The 15,431-nt window shown below is 41.0% G+C and overlaps 1 protein-coding gene across 4 annotated transcripts in view; it reads right to left on the bottom strand.

Annotated features, from left to right (window-relative positions):
- The window catches only part of LOC127583964 (NT-3 growth factor receptor-like), a 612,790-nt gene that overhangs the window by 150,550 nt on the left and 446,809 nt on the right, over positions 1–15,431 (bottom strand). For all 4 annotated transcript variants that reach the window (XM_052040427.1, XM_052040426.1, XM_052040428.1 and 1 more), the window contains exon 12: positions 14,816–15,007. In XM_052040427.1, the coding sequence (XP_051896387.1) occupies positions 14,816–15,007 (192 nt within the window). The remainder of the gene's footprint in view (positions 1–14,815; positions 15,008–15,431) is intronic.

Raw genomic sequence — 15,431 nt, 5'->3', positions numbered from 1 at the left:
TGGGTCCAGGGTTGACGAAAGGGAGATCAAGGAGTCGGTCATGCATTTTTGGAGGAAGCTTATGAATCCTCACCAGGAATATCACTGGATATTTCCTGCCTGTTGACCTGATGCTCAGTGGGACACTGCTAATCTGGACTGGAGGCATTGCTGAGAAATTTGGTAGACAATATGCATGAAACCACTTGCTCTCTGCCTGCCTTTGTTATCGAACAATGCTGAACTGCTGCTAGACTTCCGTTTTCTTTTAAAAAAAATTGTTGTGGTTACATGGACATTTCTTGGGGTTGAGGGTGCTCAGGAAATGGCAGTGCGCATCAGACCTGCTTCAGAGATACAGCAGAACTCCAATCATCCACTATCCGACGATTCGGAAATCCCGATGGTTCGCCACCTGGCTCACATTTGCTGTCCTCCTGCTCCATTCGCTGGGGGTTCCGTTCCCTTGCTTCCATTTTTCCCACCTGGGCACTGGTGCCCACACTAGCTTTAAACTCATGGTTGTTTCAAACTTACTGGGATCTTATCTCCCATGCTCCCTTTAAACATACAGCGTTCACGGGAAAAATTATTATTCTACAGTGTAATATTTAAAGAAAAAGTAAATTAAATGTGTGTTGGGAGCATTAATAGAATAACATCTGATAGTCCGAAAAGTTTGCTGGTTCAGCACCATCAAAGACCTGAACATGCTGAGTTAACAGAGTTTTACTGAACACAAATTAACATAGCAGGAAATTTGGATGTAGCTCTACATTGGGCAGACAGGAACATTGCATTTAATTCTTCCACCTCTATAAAGAAGTACATTCACTGACTCAATGTGACTGACTCTGTAGAAGAGCTAGCAAGAGACTAAAAGCCAATATATCCTTGTGGTTATATTCCCCAGTCACAGAAATTACACCCCTGAGGGAAGATCTTTGGCAGTGCATGGACTCTGAACATCCAAGTGATATTTTTGGTTGATAAGCACTAAGTGGATGATTTAAAATATAATAAAATTAAAAAGATGACACTGTGTTTCTTTCTATCTGCTCTACGTAATGGGGCTGTCCCCACATTGTGAAATATGCAATGTTTGTTGTAATTCTTGCATAACATGAATGAAAGAGCAAAACCTGGAGTGACTGCTTTGAAAGCAGGTTTCACTTCTGAGTGCAGTCTTACAGGAAGCCCTGAACTGCAGTGGAGCAGTCACAGCACTGAAGTTCCCACTTTAAGGCTGAGAGGTCAGGAACTGAAATCTTTGCTGTCCACCCACATTAGAGATAGACTCTGCAAGGTCAGAGACCAAACCCAGCATTTCATCCATCTTCCAGTCTGTCAGTGTGAAGTTCATTACTATTCGATCACATCTACAATTCACTCCAAACTCTCTGTCCGTATTCCCACCAGCTGGTCTCACATACACAGCACCAGATTAGTTAGTGCTCTGATCCAGCATTGCAAGCCGTGGCAACTTTGCCTCCTTCAAACCCCCACTTGACCTGTCACTTCTACTCACTGTCTGTTGTGTATTTCTGTTCATTATAGCACTGGTACACTTGCTCTTGTCAATTGTGTAGTTATTTCTGTTTATTGTAGGATTTGTGCTATTCTTCCCATTTGCTACAATAAATGAGCAGCAACTCTGCCCAATACAACACTGCTATTTTTGTCCATTGTAGAAACTGTAGTTATTATTGTCTACTGCAGTATCTGTACGTGAAATCTTATTTCTATCCATTGCACTAGCATTATGGTTATTTCTATCTATTGCAGTACCTGCAGTGGAAACTATGTGCATTACAGGATCAGTATTGATATTTCTGTTTACTACAGTATTAACAGTGTCATCTCTCTTCATTCTATTACTGGTATAAAAGAGTTGTTACGGACTCAGTGAAAGTCCCTTTAAGATAGAGAGTGTGTGTGTATGTGTGTGTGGGGCGTGCTTACGTCAATAGAAGATAAAGGACGTAATGACGTTGTTGAAGAGGTCAGAAGAAGAAAAAAGAGAGAGAGAGAGAGAGAAGGGAGAGAGACACCAGCCTGCTTGTTTTCTCTATCGATGGATGAGAAACAATAACTGTGTTTGCCACTGAAATCCATGTATGGAAGTTGGAAGTAATCTGGTGGAGTTCACTTTGTTGCTGACCTGTAGAAGGAAACAGGTATTTGTGTGTGGACGACCACGGTTCGGATGCTTTTCGGGGTGAGGCAGTCACTACCGAGTAAACACTGAAGTGTCGTTTGGGTTCCATCGTGGAACATTTGGATTTCGTATGTACTCTCTCTATGTTTTTCTACATCTACATCTTATCTTCAGACAACGGTGGTTGTTGAAGAAGCCCTTGCTCATGTTTCACCTTATGGCTTGCGGAACTGAACTTTAAGAACCATTCCGGAACTGGGAGTTTTGGACTTTGTCACACACACACACGACGAGTTTAGTTTTGGGGTTAACGTTCGAGGTTTAACATTCTTGAATTCTAACATACTAACATTTTTACTTTTATTTTACGTATTATCATAAGTAGTGATTAATAAAATAGTTTTTAACACTAAATCATGCTCAGTGTGTTTCTTTTGTTGCTGGTTCGTGACAGAGTCTTATGAAGAAAGGCTGGGCTTATACTAACGGAGTTGAGAAAGAGAGGTGATCTTATTGAAACATGTATGATTCTGGGTGGATAGGCATGGGGCTTGACATGATGGGACGTTTAGGACAGAGGCGAGAAGGAATTTTTCTCAAGAGTTTTGAATCCTTGGAATTCTCTTACCCAATGACCTGTGGAGAACATCATTGAATATACAGGCAGTCTCCGGGTTACACAAGGGTCCATAAACTGATTTTTCCATAAGTCAGAAACATCCGTTCAATAGCTACTCCTATTGTATCACTCTGCATGCACTTCCTATAATTCTTTCATTTCCACAATACCCAAAATTAAACTAATGGAACATATACCATATCCAGTTGTTAATGAATGCAACAAAACATTTTATTATTAATGTTATTATCTTAAAAATCTCTCTGAAAATTTATGGGAGAATTTGTGTACAGTCGGATTTACATAAGTCAGGTCTTCTGTAATCTGGGGAGCCATTATATTCAAGTTGAGATAGATGGATAAGGGAAGGGGAGTCAAGGTTACAGAGAACAGGCAGGAATGTGAAGCTGAGGCCAAGATCAGCCAGGGTTGAACGAATGGTAGAGCAGGCTCAGGGACCATTTGGCCTACTCCTAATTCTATTTATCATGTTCTTATTTCTGCCCATTATAGTTTCAGGGTACAATTTCTGCCTGTTATATTGCTTATTGTTTTATTTCTTATTCAAGGAATTAATTTGATTGATTTTTGTACCCACACTGTTAATTTCTGACACTTTCTGTTTCTTCCATCCATTGGAATAGACCTGAAGAATTAATTCTGTTTGTCGCAGTATTTTCTACCCATTGCAGTGCTTGTGGTAAGTCTGTCCCCTGCAGCGTTTGCAGTGTTCTTATGTAGAAGAATAGTTGCCAGGCACTTTCTGCTGACTGCTCTGTCCCAAAGTACAATCTCAGCTCAGATATTAAGGAGGGCTCTGGGGCTACTGCGGGGTTTACAGTGGCTCCGAGCCAAACACAACACTTTAATAAATTGACCCATAATAATCTAATAACATTTTTCACTGAGTGACCAGTAATCACAACTTAAAATCAACACCTAGAAAATTAAAGTTCACTTCAGTATATATTTCTCCCGATACTAAAGTGCTACCATACTAACTACAATTTATCATTTTAAAGTTCAATAAGGGTTTTCCAAACAATTGCTCTAGTCAGGGATTGAATTTTAAAGTTCCATTCAAATGTCAAGTGTAAGTTTTTAATACAAAACCATTACATGAAAGTAGGTCTTGGTGACTGGGGAGCAGATTTTCAATGTCTCAATTCATCTTAGCAATGATCCATTTTACTCACTGTTTGATAAGTAAAGATACTGACAGAGCCACCATCATTCATCAGGTTTGGGCTAGGAAATCAGGCAGCCAGCAATGCCACAGTAAAAATTAATGGGGCCAGGTTAAGCAAGGTCAGAGTGTATTTCAAAGTTTTCATGATTTTCAGGAGTTTAACATGCACTGCTTTGCATCCTCAATATGAATGCTCGGATTCAGTGAAATCAGGAATCACAATGTCTGGATGATAACATCACTGCATGCCTCATAGGCAAAGTTACTTGTGAAACAAGACTGCAGCCAAAGGCTTTTGAATCCATTTGGACCATTTCTGGCAGAATTTTAACTACCAAGAAACATCTGTTGGACCTGGAGCAGTTCCTGAGCCAACTCGCCCTGTAATGTTGCTGATGGGGACAGACAATCAGGTTGCTCTTCTTTCCAGTTGGTCTTAAACCAAAATATTGTAATCGCCCTTTAAAAATTCCTGACCATTTATACTCCGTCTGTCACTGTGATGTTAATGTGCTTATGCAGAGCATCACTGATGTGTAATAGTACTTCACCAGCAGCTTAGGAACATTGCTGCCAAGTCCCAAAGTACACTGGCATCATGCACTGAATGTAGACAGGTTAAACTGGAGGACCTCATATAATCATCACTATGTTCGGACCCCAAAAATAATCAAAACTTCATAAAAACACTGTAACTCAGGTGGCGTCCTTCAGCTCCTGATCATTGTTGGCAATTTCTTGCTGTTACACTCATTTGCAAGAGACTTGCATTTTGTCTGCTCCAAGTTCACTCCAGCTTGTAGTGGAATTCCCTGCTGCTCAGCTCCTCATGGTGAAATAACTTCCTGACACCACCATATGGTCGGCATCAACTTGTTTCTCTTCCATGCAGATGCTGAATGACCTGTCATGTATTCCAGCATTTTCAAATGTTGGTGTTACATGTGTGGGTTAATCCAAGACAACCAGCAAGAATTTGAAAAACAGAGGTTGCTTGGCTAACTTAATTGATTACCTTTACTTAAATGGAAACAAATTTCAGAAGCAGAGTTTGACATGAATTTACTGCATATAACAGAAGTCAGATATCCACCCCATTGTATATATGAATTTTCAGAAGATTCCAAATATTGACTTGCTGTGGAGCTTGGTATTACAGAAAATGTAGCTCTGTGGATAGAGAGATGTATGGGAGCAGAAAGCAGAAAGGAAGAATAAATAGATGTTCTTTGGCTTAGTGACTCCTGTTTTGCACTGTGGTTCTGCGCAAGAACCTCTTTTGTTTACTATTCATGAAAAAGCTTCAGACAAAGCATGAAAAGAATAATATGGAAGTTAGTTGACATCAAACTGTGGGAAAAAAAAACGCAAGGGACTGCAAGAGAACATAGACAGATGTTCAACATTGTGAGCTGTTTTGATAAGGCAAATCGAGGAAATTCTGCCCACATGGAATATCTGAGCAGAAAGAAGTAATGGAAACAGAATCTATAATTACTTTTTAAAGGGAGTGGAAAAGCACCTGTAAAAGCCTATGGGGAAAGTGGAGGATTTTGAGACTAGATGTGTATGTCATTCAGAGAGAGCCAAGTCCCCTGGTCTTTGGCCTTGTTCTGAACTTCTGTGCTGTAAACATCGTTTTTTCCAGGTTAGCAGAGAAGGCAGGTAGTTAGCTGGTGCATTTCAATGCAGGGAAACATGAAACATGAACACAATTTAGAATTTAAGAACATTCAAAATAAGATTCTGAAGGGAGCAAAGGAACAGATTGTAGAATGAAATTACATAGATATATGTATCCAGATGGAGATGGAATAGGTGGAATTTATGCAGCCCAGGACTGAACAGGAGATGATAACAAGCTGAATATGTACATGACATTGGAACACTAAAAAAGCTTCTGGCCTGGATTTTGCTCAGTGTGGCCAACCACCTGAATTCACAGCAGAGATACTCAATTCTCCCGGATTTACCTGATATGCATCTCTAAAACAGAACTTGCAAAATGCACAGAACAGCTGTGAAAACTTTTGACCATTGGCAAAGTCACACTTTAGCACTATTATTTGTCAGAGCTGTTCTTTTCAACACCTCTGAATGTCCCTAGAATTCAGAAGCATTTAAAAAACCATGAGAAAATCAATTAAATTTAAAAATTAACATTTTAAAAATAACTAAATTACTTAAACTGCTTCTTTAAATTACTAAAAACAACAAAACAAAGCCAAACAATTAAAAAATATGTAAATTATCTCACTTTAATTTTCTTCCTCACAGCAGTAACATTCTCATTGAAATGAATACACTTGTCAATCCAGGTCTAACCTGGCACAGGATCTGAGGGGGGTATTTCACAGACTAAATGTTCAAATGGCATAAGTAAGTTGGATTCTAATTATTGATGGTGGAACTCAGCAAGCACATTTAAGGGTTCGACATTTGCGCGAGAATCCTGAATGTGCTTCCACTCACAAGGGTAGTTCAATGTGGAATGGCAGCATTTCCCATCAAACTTTAGCCTAGTCTTATAGGCATATTACAACAACAGTTCAGGTATGGAGAAGACCGTCTTGATTGACGTCAAGAATGAGCAATTGTAGATAAGATTTTTAAAAATTGCGACTTCTTACAGTCAAGCAGAAAAGGTGATGAGAAAAATAGAAAATAAGTTTTCAACATGATGAATAGTTTTCTGTTAACAATTGTTTCCAGAGGTTGGAGGAATAAGCAACAAGGAGATACATGGTAGAGATAATTCATTGAACAATGATCTCGCACAGCAGGCTGCCAGTAAAAGCTACGATTAAGACAAAGGCAATAATAGTATTTAAAAGTAAGTGGGCTATATATTTGAAAAGAAATAACATGAAATAACATGAAATTATGTAAGAAATGAGTAGGAAAATAAGTTGTAACTATCTTCAGTTAGGACAATAGGCTGAGTGACTTCCATTAGTAATTTAACCACCTGTTAGAGTGTCATCAGTTGCTAAGAGTGATGCATTCCAAATTGTGATTAATATCTAATTGCTCACTAATAACATGTCACTGAGTGGTCAATGATCCAGAATCCTGTTTACAATAGCAATAGGAGACTGTTATGAGTATAAATGTCTGGATGTCACTGCTCTGTGTGTGTGTGCAAACTTGTGATGTGTATCATTCATTGTAGCACCAGGTCTATCTGTCCTAGTTTTTGAAACTTGGAGCACTCAAGACTTGAATGTGCTAAAGAGCTGAGGATTGAAAGTACTTGAGCGAGGACATTGGGCAAGTGTTATGCGGATGCTGATTGTGTGATCAGGCTATTGAAAATGTTTGGCCTTTATTTATTTCTTTATTTACTAATTTTCAGGGAAGCAAGTGTCACTGACAAGGCCAGCACTCATTGCCCATCTCAAATTGCCTTTGAGTCACTGCAGTTTTCTAGTGAAGATGCTCCACAGTGCTATTGGGGAGGGACTTCCAGGATTTGCTGCAGCAATGATGAAGGAATGACGATACATTTCCAGACCAGGAAGGTGTGTGACTTGGAGGAACTGGCAGGTGGTGGTGTTTCCATTTACCTGCTCCCCTTCTACCTCTTGGTGGAAGGGGCCACAAGTTTGGGAGGTGTGGTGGGAGCAGCTTGGGTGAGTAGCTGCAGTGCTGTTTATGGACTGAACACACTGCCACCGCAGTGTTATGGGAAGGGTATAAACCTGCTTTTACTTTTTTTTATAGTCACATGTACATCGAAACACACAGTGAAATACTTCTTTTGCGTAGAGTGCTCTGGGGGCAGCTCGCAAGTGTCGTCATGCTTTTGGTGACTACATAGCATGCCCACAACTTCCTAACCCGTATGTCTTTTGAATGTGCGAGGAAACCGGAGCACCCGGAGGAAACCCACGCAGACATGGGGAGAATGTACAAACTCCTTACAGACAGCAGCCAGAATTGAACCCGGGTCGCTGTGCTGTGATAGCATCATGCTAACCGCTACACTACCGTGCCTGCCCCTACACTACCGTGCCCTTCCTTAATTTGGAAAACTCAAATCAATTCCACTGTGAGTTCTAATTTCTAATTTGCAGAGTTTACAAGGAAGAAATCCTAGAAATCCACTCATTGTTGCATGCATTAAGTATGCAGGTAGTAAGTGTGTGTTGAACTCCGTCTCTGAAATTCAGTTCCATTGAAGTCCATGCACAAATGTTCCTGCATTGCCCTTTTCATGGGTCTTTCAGAGGACAGCTTTTAATCCCAAGTGTTTTACAAATCTTGACCAGACAAACACCTGCTCACTAACTCTGATGAATCATATCAAGGCTGAGGCATTCAGTTATTTATGGCAACTACTCCAGACTGGAAAGGATGTGGTCTCCTGCGACAAAGCAGCTCTCATAATGATGGTAATGTTGCCAGTAGTATAATGTTCTACATAAATAATGGAGATTATAATAGTGTCACTGGGACTGTCAATTGTCACTGATAGGACAATCTCATTGTGCCAGAAGCAAATGGTGAAGACGTTGATCCATAACGTTTTCTACTTTTGTGCTTAACCCATTTCTTTGATAAAAACAAAATGCTCTTACTGCAAGTAACATGTATTTCTGGAAATTTCCACTGAGGAATGTGTATTGTTAACAATATCTTCTTTTCAAATCATTCCTTTATTTAGGTCCCTCTCTTTCTCATTAATGCCAAATCATGAAACACATCAAAACATTGGAAAATCACCAACTAAAATTTTCAAAACTTATGCAGCATGCCAAAAGGCGAATTAACATATACATTTTATACAATCAAAGCTCACTTCACTCTTCAGATAATTTAAATCCACCTCTGCAAATACAATACCTTTATGTAAAATATGAAGAAGAAGAACAGAAGTAGGCTACAGAGTTCATCAAACCTATTCCTCCATTCAATTAGATTGTAGCTGATCCCTGTACCAGTCCCTGTACTTAAGGTTTCCTAATAACAATATTGAATGAATCTTTGCTGTTGATGTAGCTTAAGTCACGTCAAGTTCACATTTCACATCACTGTCATAAGACCACAAGATATAGGAGCAGAATTAGGCCATTTGACCCATCAAATCCGCTCCACCGTTCAATCATGGTGATGCTTTTTTCAGTTCCATTCCCCTGTCTTTTCCCCAAAGCCCTTAACCCCCCCCTTACCAATCAAGAAATTATCAAGCTCTGCCTTAAATATACTGAATGACTTAGCCTCCAGAGCCCTCCATGGCAATGAATTCCACAGATTCACCACCCTCTGGCTGAAGAAATTCCTCCTCACCTCAGTTTTAAAAGGACGTCCCTTTATTCTGAGGCTGTGCCCTCGGATTCTAGACTCTCCTACTAATGGAAACTTCCTCTCCATGTCCACTCTGTCCGGGCCTTTCAGTATTAGGTAGGTTTCAATGAGATCCCCTCTCATTCTTCTGAACTCAATAGACCCAGACAGGCCCAGAGCCATCAAACACTTCTATCCGTGTAAATACCAACTGTAACGGGTGGCTTGGTGATGCAACAGTTAGCAATGCTCTCTCACAACTCCAAGGATGGCTTTAGTTTTAGCTACTAGGTTTGATCCTGACCTTGGGACTGTTGGTATGGAGTATATGTTCTCCCCATTACTACATGGTGGCTTCTGCCGGGTCCTCTGATTTCCTCTCACATCGTGGTAGTGGCTGTGATAAATTGCCCCTCAGTGCAGGTAGGTGACAAGAGAATGAAGGAGGAGTTGATGCTCATGTGAGAGAGAGTTGATGGAATGTGAAAGCAGAGTGACACAGCTAGTGGAAGTGCTGCCTCACTGCTCCAGTGACCTGGGTTCAATCCTGACCTCCAGTGCTGTCCGTGTTGAGTTTGCATGTTCTCCCTGTGACCATGTGGGTTTCCCTCAGATGCTCCAGTTTCCTCCCATGTCCCAAAGATGTGCATTTGGTAGAAAAATTGCCACTAGTGTGTAGGTGGGAGTTGATGGGAGTGTGAGAAGAATAAAATAGGATTAGTGTAGGATTAGTGCAAATAGGTGATTGATGGTTGGTGGACACTTGGTGGTCTGAAGGGCCTGCTTTCATGGTATATAACTTTATGATTCTAAGATAAGATATCTTTATTAGTCACATGTACATCGAAACACAAAGTGAAATATATCTTTTGCGTAGAGTGTTCTCGGGGCAGTCCACAAGTGTCGCCACGCTTCCGGCGCCAACATAGCATGCTCACAACTTCCTAACCCATACATCTTTGGAATGTGGGAGGAAACTGGAGCACCCGGAGGAAACCCACGCAGACACAGGGAGAACATACAGTCTCCTTACAGACGGTGGCTGGAAATGAACCAGGATTGCTGACGCCATAATAGCGTTGTGCTAACCGTGACACTACTGTGCCTGCCCCACTACACTACCGTGTCTACATTGTAAGGCTACAGGGATGTAGGATGGGTTGTATTGCTGGGAGTTGACATGGACTCGACGGACTGAATGGCCACTTTCTATGTTGTAATAAGCAATTAAGCATGTCACAAGATTGATGGGTTTTAACTTGCAAAGAAAAATAACTGCATTGCAGAACATTCATCTGAAAACACTACAATAAATCTGGAAATCTAACGGTAAATGGGAATTTAGGTTATTGATTAACCATGAAGAAGTGGATTTAGCTGTGAGCCACTTTTCAGTTGTAAATTTTTAATGAATTTCCACCATTTAGGGACATAGAAACTTATTTTAATTTTTTAGTTGGCATGTTCGTTTACGAGGATCCCTACCCAAATCAGTTATGCTTGCAGTTTCCATCTCCTCCCCTCCATCTCCCCCCTTCCAGGGAGTAATTGCCTCACTGTCTGGCTGTCAGTGGTTTCACTCACTGTAAAAATAATGCACATCTACACAGATATTGATACACAGCAGTTCAAAAGTTGAAAGAATCATTACTTAATTAAACAAAATATGCACCAACTGGCTTTTAAGAATTTTTCATCAATTTCATACCATTTTTCATTTGATTTAACAAAAATAGTATTGAGGTAGAAATTTATCTTCAGCATCATGTGCTAAATACGTCGTAACATGCGTGGTGTATGCGGATTTAATCTGTTTCCCAAATTTGGTCTCATTCCCTTCACTGGAACTCAATTTTGGAAATGAGTTCTAGGTTTTTCAGCAGACCTACATTGTACTGTGAAAGCACACAATTAATGGCAGGACCCTTAACAGCATTGATGTATCGAGGAATCTTGGGGTCCAAGTCCATAGCTCTCTGAAAGTGGCCATAAAAGTTGATAGGGTGGGACAGAAAGCATATGGCATGCTTTCAGTTATTAGTCGAGGCACCGAATTCAAGAGTCAGTAAGTTATGTTGCAGCTTTATAAAACTCTAGGCTGTATCTGGAGTATTGCATACATTTCTGATCGCCCCATTATAGGAAGGTTTGGAGAGGGTGCAAAAGAGGTTTACCAGGATGCTGCATGGATTAGAGGGCATGTGCTATAAGGAGAAGTTGGACAAACTTGGGTTGCTTTCTCTGGAGCGGCAGAGGCTGAGGGGAGACCTGATAGAGGTTTATAAAATTATGAGAGGCAGAGATAGGGTAAGCAGCCAGTAGCTTTTTCGCATGGTTAAAATGGGTATTTAAGGTGAGAGAGGGAAAGTTCAAAGGAGATGTTCAGGGCACGTTTTTTTACACAGAGAGTGGTGGGTGCCTGGAATGTGCTGCCAGGGGTGGGGGTGGTGGCAGATACGATAGAGGCGCTTAAGAGGCTCTTAGACAGGCACATGAATATGAAGAAAATGGAGGGATATGGATGGTATGAAGGCAGAAGGGATTAGGTGTCATTAGCTTAATTAGTTCGGCACAACACCGTGGGTTGAAGGGCCTGTTCCTGAGCTGTACTGTTTGCTCTATGTACTGAACTTCTCATATCTGAAAGGAAAGTGGTGGTCCCGTATAACATTGATATGTAATGCCAATTTTCCTGTAAAACCTTCCTAATCCTGTAAATTCCGTCTGATGTCAAGCACAGGGCTTCAGAGAACAACTGTACTCAGGCCTGGGTCCTCGCTTCCCACATAAAGTCAGGCCCAGATCCTGGGGCCCACCTAATATTGGATTTGAGTCCCTGTGACCCATGTTACGTTGGGCACAGGTCCTGGGGGTCTCAACTGATCTCAGACCTGGGGCCCAGCCGACACTTGACCCAGGTGTCCACTGACATGCCCAGGACCTGGCGGTCCCATGGACATCAGGTCTGGGTCCTTGGGGTGTCCAGGTTCTGGTGCATGATGCCCACCCAGTGCTGAGCCTGAGCATCTGTGAGTAGCCTGGGCTTGAGCACATCTTTTGCTTTCACCGACTGCAGTTACAAAGAACTCTTTTAAAAAGTTGTTGCAGTAAAATGAGCTGTAAAATGCCTTGAATTACTGTCCCTTCCCTTCGTAGATTTTACTTTTGCTGGAGACAAATACATGTGTGTGAACTTTAAGGATTCACAGATGAAACCGATGTTATGAGGGACAATGGTTTGTGAGGATGGACAGATAGGAAATCTGTCTAGTTTACTCCCTTAAGGCAGTGGAAAGTTTACTTTCTGAGATTGAAGTATGAAAAGTTAACTTTAAAAAAAACACTTAGCTTTTATGTATTTTTGCTGAATAACCTTTACCTGAGAACATAAGAAATAGAACATGAGTATCTATCCAGCCCCTTGTCATTCAGTACGACCACAGCTGAACAATTACCTTGGTGCATATTTCTGTACTAAACCGATATTCTTTGATTTCCTTAATATCAAAAAAATTCTCCAGATCTCTTCTTGAATATATTCAGCAAATGAGCCTCCCACTGTCTTGGGTAGTGAATTCCAAAGATTCACTGCTCTCTGGGTGATGATCCTTCTTCTCATCTTGGTCCTGAATGGCCATTATTCTGAGACTCTAATCTCTGTTTTAGGACATCCCAGCCAGGGGAAGCATCAACCTGACACCTACCCAATCAAGCCCTTGAAAATTTTATTTGTTACAGTAAGATTACCTCTCAGTCCCTTAAGCACAAGAGTTTATATGCCCTTTTGTTTATATGCCCTGTCTGTTTAATGTCTCATATAATAAACCTGCCATTCCAGGAATCAATCTGATCAACCTTCACTGCACTCCCTGTATTGCAAGTATACCCTTCCTTATATAGGGAGACCAGACCGGTATACAATATTCAGATGCAGTCTCACCCAGGGACCTTTATACTTTTACTCAAATTCTCTTGTAATAAAGGCCAACCTACTGTTTATGTTCCGAATTCCTTGCTGAACATAATGTAAACTTTCTGTAATTCATGTACAAGGACACCCTGGACCCACTGAACCTTTCTTTCTCTAATCATTTGAAAAATAATCTCTTTCTATTTTTCCTACCAACACAGATGGCCTCACACTTTCCAACATTATAGTCCATGTGCCTTGTCCTTGCATATTCACTTAAGTTGCCTACATCCCAATGAAGTTTCTCTACATCCTCCACACATCTCACACCACCACCCAGCTTTGCATCATCAATGAGATGATGCTAGAAAATGCCAGCATGTAGAAAATGCCAGAAAGGCTCAGCAGGTCAGGCGGCATCTGTGGAAAGTGAAGCTCCCTAACCTGCTGAGTTTCTCCAGCCTTTTCTGTTTTCATTATAGATTTTTGATATTTTATCTATTTATTTGCTGTTCTCAGTCCCCTTCAGTATATTAGCTCCAATAACATGAGCTCTACTTTACTGAAGGCCTTCTGAAAGTCCAAATACATTACATCAACCGGTTCACCCTTATCTGTCCTCCTGCGTACAACCTCAGGTTTGCCAAATATGATTTTCCTTTCATAAATCCATGATGACTCTGCACAGCCTTCTTATTATTTTCTAAGTCCACTGTTTTCACTTGCTTAAAAATACATTCTAACATCTTCCCTGCTATTGATGTTAGCCTAATTGGTCCATTAATTCCCATTTTCCCTCTCCTTCCTTTACTAAATATTGGGGATACATTTGCTAGTTTCCAGTGCAGATGAATGGTTGTGGAATTGCTGGAATTCAGGAAGATAACAACCTGTGCCATTTCCACTATCTCCACAGCCACCTCCTTCAAAACCCTGTGGTCATCAGTGCTGGGGTTTTATCATCTTTCAGTCCCATTAATTTCAGCAATGTTGTTTCTTTATTACTCATGACAATTTCTCTGAGCTCTTCCTTCACTCCCAATCTGAAGCTCTCCAGTATTCCTCTTTGTCCTCTTTCATGAAGGCAGACGCAACAACACTTGTTCAATGTTTCAGCCATACATTTATTCCCTCCTGACTCAATTAGGCTTTAGGAATGGGTTACTTGCAGTTCCTGTGTTAGATTTTGCTTTCCTTCTTGCACTAACCTGATACAATTTTGTAAAATGTCCGTGGTCACAGGAGACAGTTTAGCCCATTGAACCCTCGCTGCCCTGAGGATCTTCTGATATATGGCTGAGCTTACCTCACTTTAATGTGAAAATCACTTTATTATTGGAATACAATGTTGGGAATCCTAACTTCAATGTATATGTTACTATTTATTGCACATTTAGTACATGTGACCCTTCAGTCACAGCACATTTCAGGAACCATTTAGTTGCTTACCAAAGTTTGATCTGATTGGATTTCACACACCGTAGGAGTGCTCCCTCTGAAGGCAATGACGTACAGATAAAAATCTGCACCCAGAAACATGGATGGACCTTGTGGTTCATTGCTGTTACTGGCTGCTATATCATGCAAGCGTGTTCCCGACAGTTACTATTCACAGTGTAACGTGGTGGATCATAATGCAAAAGATGTACAGAACTCAAAAATATTCACACTTACATGTCTCTGGATGCTTTCCGAGGTTATGGGTTTGCCGGAAATACTGGGGGTTTTCAATCACTGGGATCCGGGTCATCCCGATAACCACTGCGTCTGGTCCAACGTCCATGGATGAGGGTGTGATAATCCCATGATTGATGTGGTGGAGAGGGCTGCCGGAGTCTTCCTCACCACTCATCACAGCCACGGGGCCTGCAACAGAGCAATACACACTGCTCACTTCCTTCACCAGGATTAGCAATTGACCCGCTCCATGCTCCGGACCTTACATGGCCAAAATTACTTCCTCCCTCCTCACCAAACCTCATAGTATCCACCCCAGGCACCATCAACAAAACAAAGCAGTAACCACACCATAGTTCTTTGAATATATGACCAAGATGTAATACAATGAAGCTGACAGATAGTCATAGAATGACACAGTTACATAAATGTGAGCTTCCATGCAATTTTATTTATCATTTTATTTTTTAACTAGCTTGAATGACATGTGATGGTATCACAAGCTGATGCCTTATGCTCATGGTTTAAGCAAATCAGCTGATTGCTGTTTTGTACTTGAATCTGAATGCATACTTTGGGGAAATAACCCTCTTAAGAGTTCATTACCTAGATG

This window comes from Pristis pectinata, chromosome 28, assembly GCF_009764475.1.
Source record: "Pristis pectinata isolate sPriPec2 chromosome 28, sPriPec2.1.pri, whole genome shotgun sequence".
NCBI lineage: Eukaryota > Metazoa > Chordata > Chondrichthyes > Rhinopristiformes > Pristidae > Pristis > Pristis pectinata.
The sequence above is the reverse complement of the archived record's forward strand: the minus strand, read 5'-3'. Positions and strand labels throughout refer to the sequence as shown.